At 46.0% G+C, this 18,319-nt stretch overlaps 1 protein-coding gene across 1 annotated transcript; it reads left to right on the top strand.

Moving 5' to 3' along the window:
- The first annotated feature begins 328 nt into the window (after positions 1–328).
- Positions 329–14,171, top strand: LOC8030678 (hemocyte protein-glutamine gamma-glutamyltransferase-like). The gene is made up of 14 exons (XM_029988977.3): positions 329–476; positions 1,970–2,173; positions 3,044–3,322; positions 4,093–4,211; positions 4,391–4,498; positions 4,892–5,069; positions 5,754–5,892; positions 6,264–6,367; positions 6,609–6,786; positions 8,807–8,904; positions 9,969–10,217; positions 10,918–11,081; positions 11,272–11,411; positions 14,033–14,171. Exons 1-14 carry the CDS (start codon positions 329–331, stop codon positions 14,169–14,171), a joined length of 2,247 nt encoding a protein of 748 aa, XP_029844837.3.
- Positions 14,172–18,319: the final 4,148 nt, after the last annotated feature.

Here is an 18,319-nt window from a genome sequence, read left to right as displayed (position 1 = left end):
ATCTCTGCTAATGACAAAAAATATTTTCCGAGCGAATTAATCGCTGCGCTACGTTGAATGGTCCCAGCGCCTGATGAACTCGTAGCATCTACTAGGTACTTGGAATCACTCAAAATTTAGACCTTCTATTTATAATAGCGCTGATGCTCAAGTAACAAGTATAAAGATACACAAACATAAAGCCAAATGAAGTATGAAGGCGCTCACAGGCAGGTGCCCAAAAGCGCGTATAAACCCACGAATGTGCCGAATATTTCCAGTAATTTCTTTTTCAGGCTCCGCCCTGTTTTGTCGCGAAGTATAGAACCAGCCGAGTAAGCCGAGCACCATGGACAACAGCGAGGATGCCATCGTGGAGATGCTCAAGGAGAGGATGGTGGGGAACAGCACGTTCCTGCAGTACATGGAGATTGTCATCGAGAGACTCCGCTCGGGGGAGGAGTTCGAGCGGACGCCCATGCTCATGGCGCACACGGGTAACGTGGCGAGATCGCGGTGCTGACTAACACGATGCCCCCCCGTTAGGCTGGCAACTTTGATTGTGTAGGGAGCAATGCCATGAGTAGCAACGCCATCATGAAGAATGGCGGACCAAACGATTCATGAATGCCTTCCTCCAACTGACGATCGTTTTGTAGCGGCTAAGGTTTGATGGGATCTTTATGTCAGCCTTGGGCGTGAACCTTCCGCTGATCCACGATAAAGCCCTGGTCGAAAGACATGTTGTTTTGGTCATGGAGGTCGAGTGTCTAAGAATTGGGAATGCAATACGCAGTATGCATTTCATGGTATATGACGCAACTACGGGGGAAAATATTTTGGGTCCTTACAACGAGCCAAAGATTGGCCACGTACATCGAACTAAAAAATAAAAAAAAACAAAAAAAAAAAACGAACATTTGAGGCCCAGAACTTTAATAATGTATAAAAGACTCTAAGCTATTCGCAAACGCAAGGTAGTTAAAACTGGAGCGTTGCCAATACAGTTTATATTAGCCTAAACACAAGGAAACTGATTTATATTTTATGAACGCGTCAATACTTTGATGCCAAGAAAAACTTTGACATTCGTCACGGTAATAATACAGCAGCTGCACGACCTTTACATATGAGTTTGATACATAACAGTATTCCCCTCTTCCTCGTTGAGGAGTAGGGGGTGCACAAACTCACAACTGAATTTTGTTCTGCCACCATTACTTTCCACAAACAAGTAGCGACCTTAACAAAACGATGGGTAGGAAAGTACGAAATTGCATAATATACCAGGTTGTACAAGTGACTGGCTAATGTCCTACCTTACGCTCCTAAGGTGATGCTGTTGTTTCTTAAAAACTCCGCCTATAGACAACGACAGATTCACAGACCTCGTCTACCAAAGTGGTAGGGAGTTTTCTATTAGGTTTAAGCTTAATGTTAAACACACTATGACCACTAGTGTGAAAAACAATAGCCAGCAAGTGGATCAAGAGTGTAGGAAGTGACCTAGTTAATTGTGTGCCTGGCTGAAGTTCACACTACGCACACATGCACAAAAATCCTGCTAGTTCACTTTGCTGTAGCACACTAAGGAAGCCATTCACTGCGAACAACAAAAGAATCTCAGCGAACGACGAAGCACAAAATACGATTAGATCACAAAAATGCCATGTGTCCAGGAACACTAAACAAAGCACGACGTTTTACTTGCCCATTGACCTTCCTTCTCTACATCACATTTTTCAAGTTGAAGATTGTATTCCGAGATTTATGATTCACTGGGTTCTTTACGTTGCTCGCAGCGATCGGCTACCTGCTTATTCTACAAACAAACAAAAAAAGTAACGCACGGGAGTTATTTTCTTGTTTGTTTGTTTTAGAGCGTATGAAATTACAAGATGGTGATGTCACACATCCATGGACCCCCTGTAATAGAAATCCATTACCAGAAAGGAGGCATGAGCGCGCTGCTTGTTCACCGTTTCATTAGGCGGTGCCAAGACGCTGCAGGTAACCCAGCTGGACTACCACATCCCGGCGAACACTCGGCACCACCACACGGACAAGTTCCTGCTCACCCAGAGCAGCGACGCAACGCTGGTGGTACGCCGAGGCCTCCCGGTCACGTACAGCGTGCAGTTCGATCGGCCTTACGACGGAATCCGGGACCAGGTCTTCATCATCCTCAACACTGGCGAGTGACCTATTGGCATTCGCTGCCAGACTCTCATTCGAAAGACGAGCGGTAGAATGGCTCCAGTGGGGGGCGTAATTTTACATTAGAGAGTTTCAGTTTAAACTTTCTGTCATCGTTGCATTTCTATACGGGTAGGTGGGGCCGTTATATCGAACTGCGGATTGAGCAACCGCCCGCAGGGCCCGCAATATGCACTCTATGCTCAACCGTACTACCCGAGTCAAATGAATCGTTCCGGCGCTGCGTTATACATCAGCCTTTATCGCCGACTTAGGTATTCTATACATAGGGGGGAGTTCAACAAACCGTAAATGAGCTTTCCTGTTCAGCCGAACGGCCTTCACGTTCGAGCGAGATTTTGAAATATCTGTTGAGTGGAACACGGGGGAAGGGGCATGGGATCAAGAGTCGAAATGGAGAGGAAAGAAACCTGTTACAGCACCGCGCATATATTATGCACCGCTCGGCTTACGCAATATGAAGCAGACTGTCCTCTTCTATAGTTGCTGTGTTGCTGGGATAGCCTTAAGCCACGGTCCCAACGCTAATACATCATACCGTCTGCAGACACTGTCTGACGTGTTCGTCTTGTACGACCGTCGCATTGGTCCTACAAAACCTCCCTGCAGACACTTTCGGAGCATGTATGAAGCAAACATTCTTCGAACATGCTTGCGGCATGTTCGCAGATGTCATCATGCCTGCAGCGAACACCAAAAGCCTCTTGTATGGTGTACGAGCAGTGGGACGGCGACTTTGAAGTAATGAAGGTCGATTCATAATTTTAAACGAAGAATGAGTGTATGACCTTCCAGCTGTTGAAGCAGTATAGTCCAATGGGGGAGTGCCGAAATGGTCGCCTCACAGGTCTCGATCCGAGCGAAGAGAACGGCGGCCGGGTGAAGCTCGAGGTGCCCACGACCAGGGGCTCGTTCTTCGCGACGGACAACTCTCCGTGGAGCATCTGCCTCGTGCTCACCGAGAAGAGCAGCATCACCGTCAAGGTCATGCTGCCGCCCATCGCCCCCGTCGGTCTGTGGCGCCTCGAGGTGGAGACGAGGCTGCGCGACTCGGACGACCCGGGGGACAGGGCCCTCTTTAACGTCAAGGAGACCTTCTACATCCTCTTCAACCCCTGGAACCCCGGTGCGAGGGCTCTCCTCATGGTCGCCTCTCATAGCGGCCTTTCCCTTCTCTCCCGAGTGTTTACAGCGGAGCTGTTAAGGGATAGTTTCCCCATGATCGTGTCCCCCGAAAAGAAATGAAGACACCGAACTCTTGACACCTACCGCCATCTATGAGCGACGGCGGCAAGCCACGTATCTGGTTGCCGCCGTCACTCATAGATGGCGGCAGCCTTTCCACTCTGGCTTGCCGAATTGCGGCCAGCCATTACTTTCCATTGTACAGCTCAGCTGGTCTTCCTTCTTCACCAGAGTGGAAAGACTGAAAGAATTTCTTCTCACTTTTGTTTTCGGGGAAGGAAATGAAAACTAACGGTACGGATATATCGGTCTACACCATCTCTATTGTATTTCTGGATAGGTTGAGAAAATATATGATCAGCCTAACACGATGATTAGTGATAAAAAATAGCTAAGAAAAAGAAAAAGGTTTGCAGGTCATGTTTTAACGTAATAATTCATTATTTAATTGTGAACTGCTGGTTACATTTTCCGCTGCATACTGAAGGAGTAAAAAGGGGGGAGCGAACAGACATATAAGAAAACATTAACGTTTCTAAGTTTCTTTTCTTAGTGTGTCTTAATTGTCCTTATAAAGGTGCAACATGTAAGTCGTATTTGTTTCATCAACATAAGTACTTATCTTCATGTTCAAACGAAGTAGAAAAGCTCCCGGTTGTTCGAGCATTAATGCAATTCCTAAAACTAACGCCGACGCGGATCTCTTTCCAGAGGATTTGGTGTACCTTCCCGACGAAACGCTTATCAAGGAGTACATTTTTGAAGATACCGGTAAGCTGTATCAAGGAAACTACGACTACCCGACCGGAAAACGCTGGTACTTCGGGCAGGTAAGCCGACAACAAAATTAGCTGATATACGCATCTTTAACAACCTGTGGTGAAGTGTCAACTGGACATCAACACCACTCATTACAAAAACTTGCAGTCGCGATGTCAAGAATATCGAAAATGTAGTATCGATAATCGGAATAAAGGAGTAAATAAAAGCTGTATTTATTTTCTTTCAGTTCACGGACGTGGTCCTTCCGACCTGCAACTACCTGTTCGAGCTGGGCGACGTGAGCGTGCAAGACAGGGCTTGCCCCGTCAAGCTCTCCAGGCACATCGCGGCACTGGTAGGCAACAACATTGCCCTGAAACCTTCTCCGTGTATCTGCCCCAATGAAGCGTAGTGAGTCTCAGATATAAATGTCATACACGCGCCCGTTGGAACACCATTAAAAGGGTGATAATCCCAATGACACCTCTCTTGGTGTTACGACTCTGGTCGCACTTAGAGAGGAGAACGTGCTTCTCGGCGTTGTTTTTGCTAAAACTCTCTGGAACCCGAGTTCCGAAAGCATCAAAAACCGTTTCTCTCCAACAAGCAAAATTTGTGACAGTAATTTCCTGCAAAATTGTTCGCAGAATCAGAGAGGAATGACTTGGTCAGTGATAAATCTCTAATACGATTTTGTCGAAAAAAATCAATCAATCAAACTTCTTCAGTGGTGCTATCGTTTTCCCAGGTGGACTCCAGAGACGAAAACGGCGTCCTGGTGGGCTCCTGGAGCAACGACTACGGCGACGGCGTGTCGCCCACAACCTGGACGTCGAGCACCACCATCCTGGAGCAGTACATGAACACCGGAGGCGCTCCGGTCAAGTACGGCCAGTGCTGGGTCTACTCCGGGCTCGTCACCACCCGTACGTGCGCCGTTTCTTACTCGCAGCATACGCTGGTCGAAACTTCTCAGAATCAAGTACACGGGACGGGCGTGACGCCGGCCGATCCATCCCCGCTGAGGGAGACGGCGAATACCCCGCACGCTGTCACTCCGTGGTGCCTCGTTTCGCGTCGGTAATTCCAAGCGCGCACCCGAGTCCCTTTAACTATTTGCTTTCGCGTTTCACGGCGTCATTTACCGGCAACGACAGCAACTGCTTTATTCGTGTTTCCAGGGACTGCCCCGGTTATCCTTCTTATTTTGAGTTGAAAATTCTTTGACTCGAAAGATCAGAAGGCGTTTGGTTTTGGTTACAGCTACAGCTAGCGATATAGGACAAAACATTCGTTTTTTTTTTCTAACTCCTAGCCTTGGGGCCGGAAAGCTCGTACTATCTGCAATCATCGCAAACGTTTGTTTTCGCGCATTCCTTCCGAACACGGCAAAGATGTTTCTGTTTTTGATTAGCGAGGTAACCTAATTGAGTAACCCTCTCATCCGGAGTGAGTGATGAACGGGAGAAGGCAACGCCGTCGTTGACTGCATCGTTTGCGAAGTTGTGTCGGGCGTCATTTATCTGGCCTCGTAATGAGGCGGTCGTTGCCGCTGCAGAGAAGCTGCGACTCTCGACCGTCTTTCTGTTTGTGCGTGCGTGCGTTTCCAGTGTGCCGGGCGCTGGGGATTCCCTGCCGGTCTATTACCAACTTCTCATCGGCGCACGACACGGACGGTAACCTGCTGATCGAGCGCTTCTTCGACGAGAACGACAACCCCATATTCGGCAAAACGGAGGACTCCATCTGGTAAAGCAATCAGTTGTTCTCATTCCGCCTCAGAGAGCTCTTAATAGTACAAAGTACAGTCATCCGACGCAAACTTTACATCAACCTTCATTATGTGGCAAAGTATTGGAAAACACGTGAGCAGATTAGGTACCTATTTTTTGGGCACTATACTTTGATTTATATTCTGTTGTAAGTCCAGATGTGAAAACCAAAAACAGCAACGAAATATGCTGATTCAGACGCAATAAGTTACTTTGGAAACTGCGGCTGTGACAAATCTAATGCTCTGAACGTCCAAAATTTATATTTGACTCCTGAACAAACATATAAACCCAAACAAGGGTGATATATGGCCTAAGTTGAACTGGAGATTTTTGTACTTTGACAAGGAACTTCCATCTGTGGAACGAGCTGTGGATGCAGCGCCCGGACCTCCCCGGAGGTTATGGAGGATGGCAAGTCATTGATGCTACGCCTCAGACTATTAGCGACGGTAAGCAAAACCCTTGGCACCTCCGCGAATGAGTGGTCTACTATCATCTAAGATAGCGGACCACTCATTCGCGAACATACGGGAATTTTATGGGAACTGCAAGAAATAGAACAACTTTTGAGCCCCCGTTTTCATTTTGTTTCCGTTCTTTGTTTTTCGGCTTTCTTGTGACATATCCGATGGGCAAACGAAATTTAAAGGTATTAAATGAAAGACCAAAAGAAGCCAAACCTCGTTTCAGGCTTGTTCCGTGTTGGGCCTTGCCCCGTGGCAGCGGTCTACAACGGCCATCTGGAGGTCAACTACGACGCCCGCTTCGTGTACGCCGAGGTAAACGCCGACTTGATCAGCTGGAAACGCGACGCCGCTACCAAGCAGTTCAAGCAGTCCAACGTGAAGAACGAGAATGAGGCAGACGCGTAAGTGGAGACGGAGTTCATGGTGCCACGCCGAGTGCGGTTGTCGATGCCGATACCACTTGGTCGGATGTCCGATCGCAGCTTCCTGTCGGTTTCCAGACTTGGTGCCTGTATCCAGCAGCCTATGTATACTCTCGCCGTTAGACTAGCAATTATGTGGTGCCCGTGACTATTGTTCGTTGATGAAGAAGCTCCCCGCGGGGCGAGTACCTTTTTGGGGAACAGATGCCAAAAGGAAGAACCGGCGAACTTATAAATTTATGCTTAGCTCAACCTGAAGGAACCCGCTCACAACGGATAATACCCGAAGCCTAAGGGCCCGTTCACACCCTTGCAACCGAGTGCGACCGAGAGCCAAGAAAGAAAAGATAATACACGACAGAAATAGAAAATATGCCGGACCGCCAAGTTTACACTGCTACCCAATAGATGACGCCAGTGTGTCCTCGTGTTGTAAGCAGGTTGTACGAGGTTTTAAAGGGGCACTGACACCCCAAAGGTCGTATTTATTTTTATTGTCTAAAACGATGCAAGTTGCAGTCATAGACACGCAAAAAAAACCGCATCGCGAAAAAAAATTTTCCTGCGCGCGCGCGCGCCTTTTTATTTTTGGCGTTTGATTTTCCCGCCTCTCGCCTCCTCGCTTCTTTTGATCGGTGACGTCAAAAATCAGGAAATTTAGAACCTTTGTAGGCGACATCTCTATAACATTTAATTACGGCAATCCTAAAACATGTTTTTTAACGCAATTGCGAACGCACTACGGCCCTTCTTTTTGAAATACCAAAAATCGGGAGTTCGTTGTGGTGCCGTCTCCTGGATTTGTATCCATGGAGAATAGAAGGGTAGGAGAGGGCATGACGTCGGCCGCGTAGCCTCCACAAGCCATGCTCCCTTGACGCCTCGCCTCTTTCTCATTTTCCTCCTTACTCACCTCACTTACCATGCCAACGTGACCACATCACGTGACCGTAGCTAGCCTTCGTCTTGCTATCGGGTACTAGAATACACCAAAGTCTAGACTTCGATCTGATAAAACCTACCGGACGGAGCGTGCGCAACCCTGCAAGGAGTCCTACTACAATCAACCATCCATCTTACACGTGACATGTCACGCGCACCAATCGCCAGAGAGATCTGCGGTCACGCTGGGCACAAAATCGTTAAAACTTTTTATGACTGGGCTTCACCAATATTGCAACGTGCCCCCTCCTAGTACTTCTAACCTCCTTGTTTGTATCCTCCAACGGAAAACAGGCGACACCGCTCAAAACCGGTCCGCCGAAACCTCGCCGCTCGCTCCTTTCCTCCTCGCTTTGGGTCGCCATGGCAACAGCAGGGAGTGGTGAAAGCAAGTCGACTCTCAGGTCTCCGCAATTTTTGACGTCAAGGCACCGGCGCCGAAAGCGCGGGAACTTCGAATTCGGCATTTGGAAATTGTTTTTTTACTTCACAAATACTGAATTCCCAAATTTCAAATTTTGAGGGTAATGTCCCGGCATCGTTTTCAATCGTTTCGGATAATAAAAAAAAAATATGATTTTGATGTGTCAGTGCCCCTTTAAGGAACCCGGTTTTAAGAGGTCGCAAGAGTGTGAACGGGCCTTAAAGCGCCGTTCACACATTTACAACCGAGTAGGACGGAGAGAGACAAGACCGGTTTTTAAGCCTCTTGCGACGTCTTAGGACCAGTTCCGCTGCAGCGCATCCAGTCCTAAGACGTCGCAAGAGGCTTAAAAACCGGTCTCGTCTATCTCGGTCGTACTCGGTTACAAATGTGTGAACGAGTCTTTACTTAAATGCCCTTAACCCCAGTACGCACGTGAATTCGGAATGAAAAAGACTGAGCGGACCGGGTTCGAATCGTTTTTGGCTGTCGTTTGGCAGCTCTTACAGGGACGTAGGTACAAACTTGGAAATAAACGATGCAAATCCCGACATCTCTAAAAGTAGGCGAGTTTGAACGCGTTTATTAGACCAATCGTTACTCGGCTATAGCAGTGGTTCCAATATATTCCAGTGCCGGCATGTTGATCTACACCAAAAAGATTGGAGAAATGACCGAAGACAACGTAGAGGACGCTGAGGATCTCACCGGGGTCTACAAGGGAGTCAAAGGTACGGCCTATTCAAGACGAGCGCCACCAAAAGAAAACTGCGGCACATATGCCAATCGACTGATAGACTGATGGAACGAGGTTGCGTCCTTTCAATCCATCAGCTTTCTCTGGATCTCCAACATAGGGTATATATATATATATATATATATATATATATATATATATATATATATATACCTTGGAAGAAAAAAACCCTTGGTTAAAACAGCAACAATGGACGATTTATTCTACGACGTTTCGGCCGGAGTCCCGCCTTCGTCTTCCTGACGAAGGCCGGACTCCGGCCTAAACGTCGAAGAATAAATCGTCCATTGTTGCTCGAAGGCAGGACTCCGGCCGAAACGTCGAAAAATAAATCGTCCGTTGTTGCTGTTTTCTCCAAGGTTTTTTTTCTTGAAAATTCCCAGTTTTATACCCACGCCTTCGGCCTCCCGCCACCCATGCCCGTTTTATAGATATTATATATATATATATATACAGGGTGTTTTTTTTAAGCTTAACAGAACTTTTTTTAAAAATCCATGAAAGCTAGAATAATACGGTTTCAGCAGGTGAGTTATACGGCCAGGGGGACATAATAAAGAAGGCTAATCGTAACTATCAGTCGGCTAATAAGTTAAAATTCGTTAATGACCTTTTTATTTAATGAAAATAGACATATAGTTCCAATTAGAAACTTGCTCAGCGTCATCGAAAACCACTAAATCAGTAATTTTCAGAAAGACTTTGAGCGCGTGAGAAGCGTAGTAGTGCACTAAAGTTAGCACTCGTGGAGCACGTACAAAGTTAGCGGTTGCGGTAAGGCGTCCGCGCAATTTTTCCGTCTCTTAACTAGCCCCGGCCTTGTACCTGTACCGGTATATATATAATAGGAACACATGCAAGAACACCCGCCATCGCCAGGACGTGTGTGTAGATTATCCCTTTTTGAAAGGCGCATCACAGAAATCGGCGAACAGGCGATCTTGAGCGCACACTTTTGATTGATTAATTGATTAAACGAAATGTTAATCGATTAATTTTATAGCCATGTACGCACTCCAATATACGTGATTGCTTCAGTGGCTCCGAAGAAGTCGGTGATGGGGTTGTCTGGAGCGGTTCCGCCCGACGAGGTGGAGATGAAGATGGTGGAAGTATCCTCAGTGCCCGCAGGACAGTCGGTCAAGCTCGCTGTGACCTGCACCAACAACAGCAAGGCTGTGAAGAAGGTCAGCCTCACCTTGTCCGCCTCGTCCGTCTTCTACACCGGGGGCGAATACAAGCAGCTGAAAAAGGGTGTCATCAACTTGGAACTCCAGCCTGGAAAAAGTAAGCCCCCAAAAGGTTGCAACGATTGTCTCTCGTGGCTAGTGCAAACCACGCCTTCTAACTTCAGGCGAATAGAAAGAAAGTCAGCATCGCGCAATGTTATACATGGGGTGTTACAGCATATATGTAATCGTGCTAGTACGTTTTGCCTCGAACGCGCAATTCACAGTGCGTACATTTGTAGTATGGAATTAAAAAAAATATTTTGCTAAATTTATAGAGCGTGATACAGCTTTTTATTTTCATTTGATGTGCTCTGTCACTCGATTGAATTGAGAAACTAGATTGAGTAATGCTTCTTTTAGAGTATATTGAAAGCTGGGAGTTAGTACTCAAGAACGCACTGATGGCAAAATAACTTTTACTTTCATTTATGGCGCTTATACAAATTAGAGTCCCCTTTTCATGGTTAACAAAGCAAACCAGAAACATGTAGTGTGACGACATGTAATGTTTGAAGACCCGGCTTGTGGTATCGAAAAACACTTTCAAAGGAATAAACGTGAACAACCGATAGCCGGTTAATAGATTTAGTGTCGTAATTTTGCTGCCACACGAGAGAAGTCACCTGGAAAAAATTAGTTCTAAAGTCAACTTTGTCGACATTTACAGCGTAAAAACACTGATTGATTACAACAAAACGACAAAGCGAAAAATCTAATACAAAAATCCCATGAGAATGTTTCTGTTGTTGTTCCAGCCGAGACTGGCAGCATCACTGTAACCCCCGAGGATTACCAAACGAAACTTGCACCTTACAACATTGTCAAGCTCTTCGCTCTCGGCCGTGTTCAGGGAAGCGGTCAAGGGTCTTGGTTCAAGCACTGCAGGATTGCCATTGGTAACCCGTCCATGGAAGTCAAGGTGGGGGCCTCTCTGATATTGCCTAGTGCGATGCGTCTGCTCATGTTAAATTTATTTTTAAAAAAGACGGTATTTTGGTGTCTTAACCGACACCCTTCATTTTGCTAGTAGAATAACGAACAACGAGAACAATTACAGAACCGGCGTATCGGATATTGAGATTCAAGGACACGCATTTATTGTTCGTCAGGTATCGGGACCCCTCAATGTGTCCAGAGCCATGGAATACACCCTGAGCTTCGATAATCCATTGAACACGCCACTGACTGGATGCAGCCTGACACTGGATATTTCCGGTATCACCCTACAGTCCCAAGTGCATAACGTGCCGTAAGTACTGTTCCGGTTCTCAACAATTCGTACTGAGCCTCGACTCAATCGCGATCGGTGGGAGAGCTACACGGCCTGGTTAACTGTCACTGAGCCACTAATGACAACTGAGCTCGACTGAAATGACCTACACCTACCTTAGTTGAACTGGACAGACTTCGTTATTCACTCCGTGCGACGCGACCGGCGCGCCAGCACGCGGCCGTTAGCGAAGGTTGGCGGTGAGAACCCCAGAGAAACGAAACCACTCCGCGTACATTAGTACGCATTGAAGTCGAAGGGGTGCGGTTGCGTTGGGGTGACAGTTTGAGCTGCCCCGTCGTTAGGTGCTTGAACAGTTATGCGTCGTGTCTCGTGGGGACAAGGTTTCATAATTTTGTAAGCCCACCGTTGTTTTGTGCGGCAGCGACAACGGTGCATTCGTGCAGCACGATGCAAGTAATTCGGTCTTTCGATCATGTCTGGCACGTGTCGGCACGGCTGACATATCCCGCACTGCCGCTTTGCGCGCTGTGTTTGTTTTTGTGCCGGTAACGTCTACATGTGTTAGCGCCGATGGGACGAACTGAGAAACCAGACCACACTCGCGGGTATGCAGTGCCCATTTCGTTGGAGGAATGACCTCCAAAGGCGTTTCGTCCCCATCGTACGTATCGATTATCCTTACGGACCAGGATGGCTGCAGTCTGTACGGGACGGTACAAAAGGTGACAAATGTAAATCTAAGGGAAACTACATTGATGCTTGGAATTACTGGGCAATCGACGCTTGAGTATGGCAATTTAAGTGGTGCGCTTTTTTTTTTTTTTTTTTTTTTTTTTTATCAACCTGTTTTCGGACGTGGAAATCGCCTTTCTTCACATATGGAATTGACGGTAGGCAGTATAGGTGACTGTAAAACAAAACGCCGGCATTGTTTTTGATCAAATTAATGCAAGATAACTGGTACTGATCAATCAAAAATGGAAGAAATTATAATTATTAAACATAAAATAAATCAGTTGTATCAGTTGTAGGTACACATTATATAAATCATGTGTATCTATTATTTAAATACTTTACCGAAAATCATTTGTTTTTCGCTAGTTTTTTTGAGCACGGGAAATGGAATCCTCAATTCGCCCAATCACTAAAAACAGTGTAAAAGAAAGATTCACTGTAAATGTAATTATATCGTAAGGAGCACATTAGTTAAAATACTGTTTTCTTGATGTAAACAACGTCATTCTAAAACAAAAAGAGCTTGAATTTCTTTTCTTTTTCAAAAAGTTTTATTAATTGTCATATTTCAGAAAAGCAAAGTAAGAATATCTCCGAAGTATATATGAAAATGCCGAGGAAACAGCTTCTTCCCGAAAAATTGCTTTCTATCAGGTTTGGTGCACGCGGTGCCACTGTTGCCACTGCTTCCGAGGCCGGCTCCAAACGAAGTATAAAAACCTCTCTAAGCCGCACCAAAAATAAAAAAAAAGCAAAAAAATAAATATATTCAACGACGTAAATGTATGGTCATTGAGCTGGAGCACAGTTCGAGATTTGTTTAACGACCGATCCTATCTTTTGGTTTTAAAGTGCGCAAGCTGGTGGCATGATTTCATTAAAAAAAAAAAAATGGCAGGCTCGTATAAGACAAAACGTATATACTTGATAAGCCTTACATGTACAATTAGATATGTCTGTGCCTGACCCTCTCAGTCACTCTGTTTGTCGGTCTGTGTGCGTGTGCGCTCACGCACGCACATTTTCCCCCCCTTCGGATTCTGATATGCTTGCTTGGGATGCCACGTAATTAACTAAATAAGTGGAAGATAGAAACAAAGCTCACCCCTCCGATTAGCGCGGAAGAGCACCGCATTTTGCTCGTGTTCAGCCTGTTATCAATTTTATTTACCTGATGTTTTTTTAAGTTAAAAACAAAATATATTTACATGGGGACAGCTTTCGGTTGACATCTAGAAGTGAAGGGTATTGTGTGTAGCTTTGACTGGTGCTCACGACGCTCGAGCGTACGAGCGCCCATAGCTTTGGCTACACAGCCTCAAGAATTTGCCTTCAAGTGTAATTCAGTTCAAGATGGCGGCTTCCGTGGCGGCCTGTGATAGCGAAAGATTTACTCTTTGCGAATGCCAAGGAGGCATCTAGATTCAAAAGCAGCGAATATCGTGGGAGGGGGCACGTCATGGGTCGGAACTACCGTTATAATTATACCGGAAGTACGGTGCCTCGAACGCGTTTTGGTTTTCTTCGGTTTTGGTGCCTCGACTTGCGCCCCGTGATGTCACCACGGGTGAAATTAGTTGCTGGCGGCGATTTTGGCAGTCGCACATAAGTGGAGGTAGATAGGACAGTTCGTCAATATTAAATCATCTTAATTGTTTTAGAAAGGTCATGTGGCGCCAGATGTGGTTTCATTTTTGTTTCAACTCGAAACAAAACAGCCGAGTTTCACAATCTTAGTTCTTAGTTCTTCCGAGCCGAATCACAGGTAGGGGTCCGCTAACTGCCGTTGGACTAACGAGATTTGAAGCGACCCGTTTAACTTGGATATACAAATGAACTTCCTTTTGTTGTCCGTTGGGCGTGAAATTAAAAGCTGCCGTCCCGCTTGTTCTGTCATCCAGGGATGTGCCAGCCAAGGGCAAGTTTGTGTACACTGGAAAGATCATCCCGAAGCGTCCGGGCGAGAAGTCCGTCATGGGCGTGTTCAACAGCAAGGAGCTCAAGGACATTCGAGGCACCAAGGTTGTACACGTAAAGTAGCCCTTGGGCCTGTCCGACCGCACCGACGCCTGCCCTTGTCCCTGGACGCCCGCCTCCGAATTAATTGTGCCGGAGTGCATTTTTGTTTTGTCTCTTCGGTGGCTGGTAATAAACAGAAAGGTTTTGGGAGCATCATTACATTTTCTGCGTCATCATTGTAGTTACGAGCGCTGGACGGCTTCTTTGGTCGACCAGTTTATAGTACTATCTCATTAAAACATGGGGTTCCTATACAGGGTCGACACATCAGGGGTTCACCAACTTCCGAAATTGCCGAGCACAAAACGCACACCAGTATGTCACACTTCACCAAACACCCACACAAAAAAGGATCTATACTTTCTAAAAGCTACGGTGAAGGCGTACCTCCCATTTTCAACTAAAATATCAATTGTTCATCGTCTCTAAGATTATTCCAAAGCCACTGGAGAATTAAATAATAAGTGTGATGGAAAAGAGGTAGTTCCACTTGTACACGATCAAACCCAAGACGAAAGACGAAAAGAAAACACACGAAGGTGTTCTTCTGAAGCACAAAGCCTTTACAAAGTGTGGGTCGTGGGTGGAACACAAATTGTGTTCTTCTGAAGCACAAAGCCTTTACAAAGTGTGGGTCGTGGTTGGAACACAAATTGTGTTCTTCTGAAGCACAAAGCCTTTACAAAGTGTGGGTCGTGGGTGGAAACAGGACGAAAAGTTTTAAACCGCATCTTATAATAATGCTAATAGAACGATTGTTACAAACCGTTCGATTTTATGAGGAAAAAAAAAAGCCAATACATTCACGAACTTTCATGATACCTTAAGTGGGAGGTTAACTGGATAGCCCCCCTGCAAACTACCCAATACAATATTACTTTTTCTAATGTGCTTTCGCCCGATAATCTGTAAGAGTGCCTGGGATGCGGTTGGTTATTATCTCCTAAGCCGCCATGTGCAAAGCGGCAGAGGCATGCATTCGAATGGAGGAATTATCTATCTCCTCGGTAGTCTTGACATCCTGGTTTATTTTCAATTCTTCACCTGCTTCATGCCGGCTCAAGAGTTCGAACCGGCGTCAGAAGTTAAGGGCGATGCCATAAAACAAATCGAAATGCGCGTCGTAGTTTAGAAATAGCATCGGAATTGCCAGCAATAAATAACACGTCAACGTCAACTTCCGCCCTTCACCCTGCTCTACAACTCACACAAAAACAATTACAATTCCGTGATCTTAGAGGGCATTCGTATTTGAAGCCTAGGATTCTGAACCAGTCAATTGAGCCGTCAAGCAGAAACGTACAGTAACGGCTCCTTAGAAATAGCATTTGCATAAGAAGCGATGATTGAATCACGCGATCTCCATTCAAATACCAATGAAAAGGCTCCTTAGGGTTATTTTCTCAACGGTCATAACAAAAAACAATATTTATCTTTCCAAGAAACAGCTAGCGGTGCTTTCGGTCACGAAGACGTACGCTTGGAGTTTTTTTAGGTTTGTATATAAGCTCTTGCCTTTAAAACACGCGTTACTCACGCACTCAACACGAGGAAAAAGCGTTTTGTTTCGTCCACAAGTTGCTACGTCCGAGATATTCAATAAGCAAGGTAAGGAGTCGTCAAAACGTCGCAACTTAACAACAGTCAGAACCTTGGGCTCTAGCTGTTGCTAGAGCTATAGTCTGAGAATGCGGATGGATACCTAATTTTCCCCCCAGAAAATAGATAGCGAAGGGCTTTAACAACTACGTTTTCCCTAGAGACGAAGGAAGTAACTGCGGTGAAAAGCACCGACATTTAAAACAAAATACACCGGGTTTCCGCCACACAAACACTGCATGCCATTTCGACGAAATGTCCCGAACGCTCTCTGACAAACGTGTGAAAGGGTTCGCTTGCCTCGCGTACGCGCTAATCCTAAATTGGATATCGCTCTAAAAAAAAGCCCGTGCGTCTCCTTTCCTGCACAGCACTCGAACAGCCAATCACCGCAACTTACGAAGGCAGCTCAGCGAATGACGATGCCGAAACACATGTTTAGACCAAAACACGCAGACTGAGTTGTGACATTAAGCAATGCAAGCGTGACGTTTTGTATTGGTTAAAGTCACAACTCAGACTGCGTTTTTTGGTATAACATATGTTTCGGTATCGTCATTCGCTGAGATGCCTCCGTAAGTTGCGGTGAGTGGCTCTCCGAGTGTTGCGCGGGAAAGTAGACGTACGGGCTTTTTTTAGAGTTAAGTGGGCATTTAAAATCGTTATACAACCAAAGCTGAGTTGCGTCTCGGTGCGATGATTCTGAATCATAGAAAAAACTAAGATTGAAAAAGAAACAAAAAAAAAACATAAAAGCAGCCTCAAGGAGAGTAAAGGCCGGTCCTCCATGCAGCGAAGCGCTGACACTGCAGCGCTGACGTAGCGCTGCTCACCTGTCGTCAGCTACTTATCGTGTGCCATGAGCAACCGTTTTGACGGTGCGATACAAAGCTGTTGAATGCTCACGTCTGCACGCACTTAGCGCGAGGTCAGCGCTGTGCTTGTAGCGCTTCGCAGCATGAGTGAACAGGTCTTACCCCCCCCCCCCCCCCCCCCCCCTTTTTTTTTTAAAAATCTTTAACGACTTATTCGAGTGTGAACATATTTCTACATTTCAGATCAAAATTAAAAAAAAAAAAATCGTGTATACAACAAGATGACTAACGAAGCACGCCAACCTTTCCTGGATGTCTTCGGCACCGGAGAAGGCTATTCGGGCGACTCGGGAGAAACAGGATTTGCTGGTGAGTTTACTTCACGCTGATCCCCAAATGGGATATGTGCACCTTAAAAACTTCCCACGGCGCACGCCAAAAAAAAAAAAAAAAAAAGAAAGAAAAAAAAAGAACATAATTATTTACCACAGTCAGTGACAGCCTTAGAGACTCAGAGCCTGGCGAACTCAGAGTCGAACATCTAATTATCAATCTGCAGCCAATCAGAATGTCGAGTTAGCCGATAAGAACGACGAACAACCAATCACGAAGCCGGAAGCGTGCATTAACATAATAAGCCGCGCCCTGGGTTTCTCCAGCTGTCAGCGACTAGGAAATATATAAGTCGCAACTAAATATTACCTAAATTTTTCTTGCCAACAAAGAGTTCGTATTGCGAATAAATTTCGCCCACTCGGCGATGAGGTCATGCCAGAACGTATTCGCGACGTCAGCGCGTCCCCTGATTAGTCCCGTTTCCATTTATCGCTCAAAACTGACGCATGGGACGGTCGAAGACGAGCGACGCTCGGTCCCCCAAAAAGGACGGCCGGTGCGAGCGTATAGACAACGAGGGGGGTTGGGCCTCTGGCCGATTACGTCAGGTCTGTCACGGTTGCCTAGTCTCGAGATGAGAGCTGTAAATATTTTACGAAATTTTTTTTCTTGTTGTATTTATCGAAAATACGGTCAGTGTGCAGGCGAGCTGGTGGAAGTTCATCACGAAGACTTGAACATGAGACTGGGGCAGAGAGAGAGAGGAACACGTTTTACAGTGGTAGAAAAAGAAACAGGGACAGACAAGTCTCTAATATGGCTAATGATTTCATTTAACCCATCCTCCTTACACACGGATCCACTACGCCACAAAACTGCAGAACATACCATTTTTTTGTTTTTGTTTTTTCAAGGCCAACGCACCAAAACCCATTAAAATGACAAAACACAACCTAGAAAGCAAAACCAACTTTAGATTGCACAAAGATCTTCGGGGCTGCTTCCCTTCTATCTTGACCACGAGAGCCCTAAAAGCGTGAACATTGGTGCGCATATTAAGAAACCTATGAATAGTTCATATCGGGAATAATTGATTGCTTGCAGGTTCCGGAACCGCCGCTTTACTCCAGGAGCCCTTCAGGTCAAATATAATACGTTAACTGTGAAACACCTAAAGCGTGAGCGTTAATGAGCACGCACGGTAGAAAACATAATACGAGACAATGTTTCATTGCGTGAGCAGTGCAGTACCGGGATTTTTTCTACGTGTCCTTCGGAACACCGACGCGTTAAATATTCATACTTCGAGGCGAGAGTCCCGCACGAGCTTTCGGCACGGAGGAAAGTTGACACGCCCCGCAATTCCGATCACCATGACCAACATTCGTCTGACTGATCAACAATGTCCTTTTCCGGCTC

This window comes from Ixodes scapularis, unplaced genomic scaffold (assembly GCF_016920785.2).
Source record: "Ixodes scapularis isolate PalLabHiFi unplaced genomic scaffold, ASM1692078v2 PGA_scaffold9__187_contigs__length_104089568, whole genome shotgun sequence".
In the NCBI taxonomy this organism is placed as follows: Eukaryota; Metazoa; Arthropoda; class Arachnida; order Ixodida; family Ixodidae; genus Ixodes; species Ixodes scapularis.
Note: the sequence above shows the minus strand (reverse complement) of the source record. Positions and strands in the feature narration are given on the sequence as shown.